General features: G+C 62.7%; 1 protein-coding gene across 1 annotated transcript; it reads right to left on the bottom strand.

The window, feature by feature from the left end:
* Positions 1-539: 539 nt before the first annotated feature.
* Positions 540-2,137, bottom strand: LY6L (lymphocyte antigen 6 family member L). The gene is made up of 3 exons (XM_030795372.1): positions 2,065-2,137; positions 1,864-1,980; positions 540-766 (listed from the first exon to the last, which is right to left on the bottom strand). The coding sequence occupies exons 1-3, from the start codon at positions 2,135-2,137 to the stop codon at positions 540-542; spliced, it is 417 nt and encodes a 138-aa protein (XP_030651232.1).
* Between the last annotated feature and the right edge of the window lie 854 nt (positions 2,138-2,991).

Raw genomic sequence — 2,991 nt, 5'->3', positions numbered from 1 at the left:
AGATCTGGTTGCGCCAGTGACCACCGGTACCCACCCACAGAGCCCTTTGCTGAGGGCTGGGCGGGGCGGGTGGACAGGGAGCAGGAAGGAATGAGCATCATGGGGACATGAGAGTTTATTGTCTCCAAGAGGGTGAAGGTTGTGGTCCCAATGTACAGGTGGGGGCACCCACAGTGTTATCCTTCCTGGGTTTCCCTTGGGCAGAGGGGGCTGGAAATGGGAAGGCAGAGTGCGAGCCCCAGCTGTGGCTGCACCCGGGCTCTCCTGCCCCTCGAAGGGTCCTGGACAGCATTCAGGGCAAGAGGCCTCATGCAAGGGGCCATCGCCCACCAGAGGCACCGTCCTTCCCATCACCCACACCGGAGGCACCGTCCTTCCCATCACCCACAGCGGAGGCACCGTCCTTCCCATCAGCCACAGCGGAGGCACCGTCCTTCCCATCACCCACAGCGGAGGCACCGTCCTTCCCATCACCCACAGCGGAGGCACCGTCCTTCCCATCACCCACAGGGCCAGGAGGGGGTGTAAGGGGAGGGCCCTCACAACAGGGCCCTGAGGAGGCCGAGGCCCACCTGGAGCAGGAGCCCCCCTCGCAGGCCCCAGCGCCCCTCCTGTGGGGTCAGCGCCCTGTTGCAGAGAGCCCCGGAACAGCAGCGCCTGGTGATCACGCCTTGCACCTCGGGGGCCGGCGACCATTCGAACTTCATGTTGTCGTTGGGACATCTGGGAGCACAGCCTTTGCTGAGCAGGACACGTACACTCCATTCTGCAGAAAAGAGGAGAGGCAGGTGGCCCCAGAGCCCCAGGAAGGAGGTATCCACAGTTATCCGGAAAGCGCAAGGATGCTTTCTGAAGGGGCAGCCGGGACCAGAAAGAACTAGAGCAGGGAACCTGGCCCTGCGAGGGGGGCCAAGAGACCACCTTCTTCTGTCCTTTCCTGGGTGAGGCGCTGCAGAGCTGGGGAGCCTGGCTGCCCAGGCCACCTCCGCCCCGCGGCACAGCAAACACAGACTCCAGGGCAACTGGCTGTAAGGTGCTTTCCCCTGAAGCCAGGCACAGCCTGGACCACCCCTGCCAGCCCCGGGGCGTGTGCGGCGTAGGGAGATGGGGTGACTCAGAGCAGTGGGAAGGGGCTGCCCATCACAGAGAACCTGCTGGGCTGGGTGCCCAGCCCTGGGCTCGTTTCTCTGTACTGCTCACTTAAAGACATGGCAGAGACTTTCTGACGGACATGTGTCTGTCAACAACCACGGAACCCCTGAAGGGATGCACAACACTCAAAACCCAAACTGTTGAGAAAAGAGCTTGGGTGGAATCGCCCCTATGTGTCATAGAGCGTTATGGTGTGTTGTGTCGCATTCTATTTTGTTATATTATGTTGTATTATGTCGCATTATATTACATCGTATTAAGTTACAATATACACATTATGTTCATTATGTTGTGTTATACCATATGACATTGTCATACACTGTATTCGATTCCAGTGCAGCCTGCCCGATGCTGGGTTGTATGGCAGGCGTACTGTGCTGTGCCAGGAAGGGCAGATAACCCATCGCCCCGAACAGCTGCCGATCCCCACCCGTGTGTTCCTGCTGTCTTTGTAAATTCAGTGACATCAGAGCCTTTGTCCTGCTGACAGTTCCTAGTGACACTTCAAATGGAGGAGAAAAAGAAAAGTCAAAATTCACACTCTGGGATGCTCGCCCGATCCCAGCACGGGAGAGACAGCAGGAGGCAGTGTCGGACCCACAGCGCCCCAGGCCCTGCAGCGCCGAGGACTCATAGCTAAGTCGCTGAGAGGCGGGGGCACCGGCCCTTCCCCGGCACTTGGCACCTGCCCTCTGCCCGAGGGGGACTCACTAAAAGAGATGACCACCTCGTTGGAGATACAGACTTGGTCCAGCGGGCTGCACCAGGTGGGCGGGCACTCCGTCCAGCTGCTGACCTTGAAGCACTGGTAGCAGCTCAGGTTCCGAGCTGTGGGCAGCAAGCGGGGCGCTGTGGACCAGGGTCCGCAGCTCCAGCCCCGACGCCCCCAGCCTCGCCCGAGCCGCGCCTCACCTGGCGTCGTGGCGCAGCCAGCAGACGCCGCAGCCAGCGGGAGGGTGCACAGGGTTAGGACGAGCCCCTCCATGACGCCAGAGAGCTCAGCCTGAGTGGGGTGAGGTGGGTGTTGCGGGGGGCTTCACCCAGAGAGCCCCTTCCCCAGCTTCCTGCTCCCGGACGGGGCTTCACTCAGGGCGCACCCCACCTCCAGCCTCCTGCGCTCCTGGACTGGGCTTTACCGAGGTCAACCACCACCCCCAGCCTCCTGCTCCCGACGCTCGCTCTCCTCCCTTCCCCGCATCCCCCTCTCCCTGGGCCCTCTGCCTTTTGTCCCCCTTCCAGTCTCACTAAATCCTCGGAGCCCCGTTCTCCCCCGACCCCTCATCGCAGCCCCGGCCCACAGTCCGGACCCCTCTCCGGGCACCTTCTCTCCTGCCGGGCTGCGGGGATCTGCGTCCTGGAGGAGGAGTCAGCCCTGGGACAGAGGGGGCGGGACCGTCCAGCCCCTCCTCGGGGCTTGCACTGGGGAGGCTCCGGGGTCCCCGAGGGCCTCAGCTCCTGCCTGCAGCCGCCTCCTACGGAAAATAGCCCGAGGCCGGGGAGGCGTGGGCGGCTGCAGGTCTCCCCAAGGCCAGCCTTAGCCCCAATCACAGATCCTGGGTTCCACGGCTTGGGGAACGTGGGGCCAGATTTGGTTCCTGACTCAGGGACCCAGGGAGGCTGAGGGAGACCCAGAGGGCCCTGAGCACCTCAAAGTGCGCGGAGGGCGGGACGACCCTTTCCCTGGGGTGGGGCGGGAGTGGTTTGGATTTGGAAGCAGACAGGGGAGGGAGGAGGCTTCAAGGCGGAGGAGGAGGAATATGCAGGAGGCGGAGTAGGGACCCTGGGGCGCAGATGAGGTTTGGACAAGCCGAGATGGAACGGGAGCCGGCCAGGCGGATC

Source organism: Nomascus leucogenys, chromosome 16 (assembly GCF_006542625.1).
Source record: "Nomascus leucogenys isolate Asia chromosome 16, Asia_NLE_v1, whole genome shotgun sequence".
Classification (NCBI taxonomy): domain Eukaryota; kingdom Metazoa; phylum Chordata; class Mammalia; order Primates; family Hylobatidae; genus Nomascus; species Nomascus leucogenys.
This window is presented reverse-complemented; position numbering and strand designations above follow the sequence as displayed.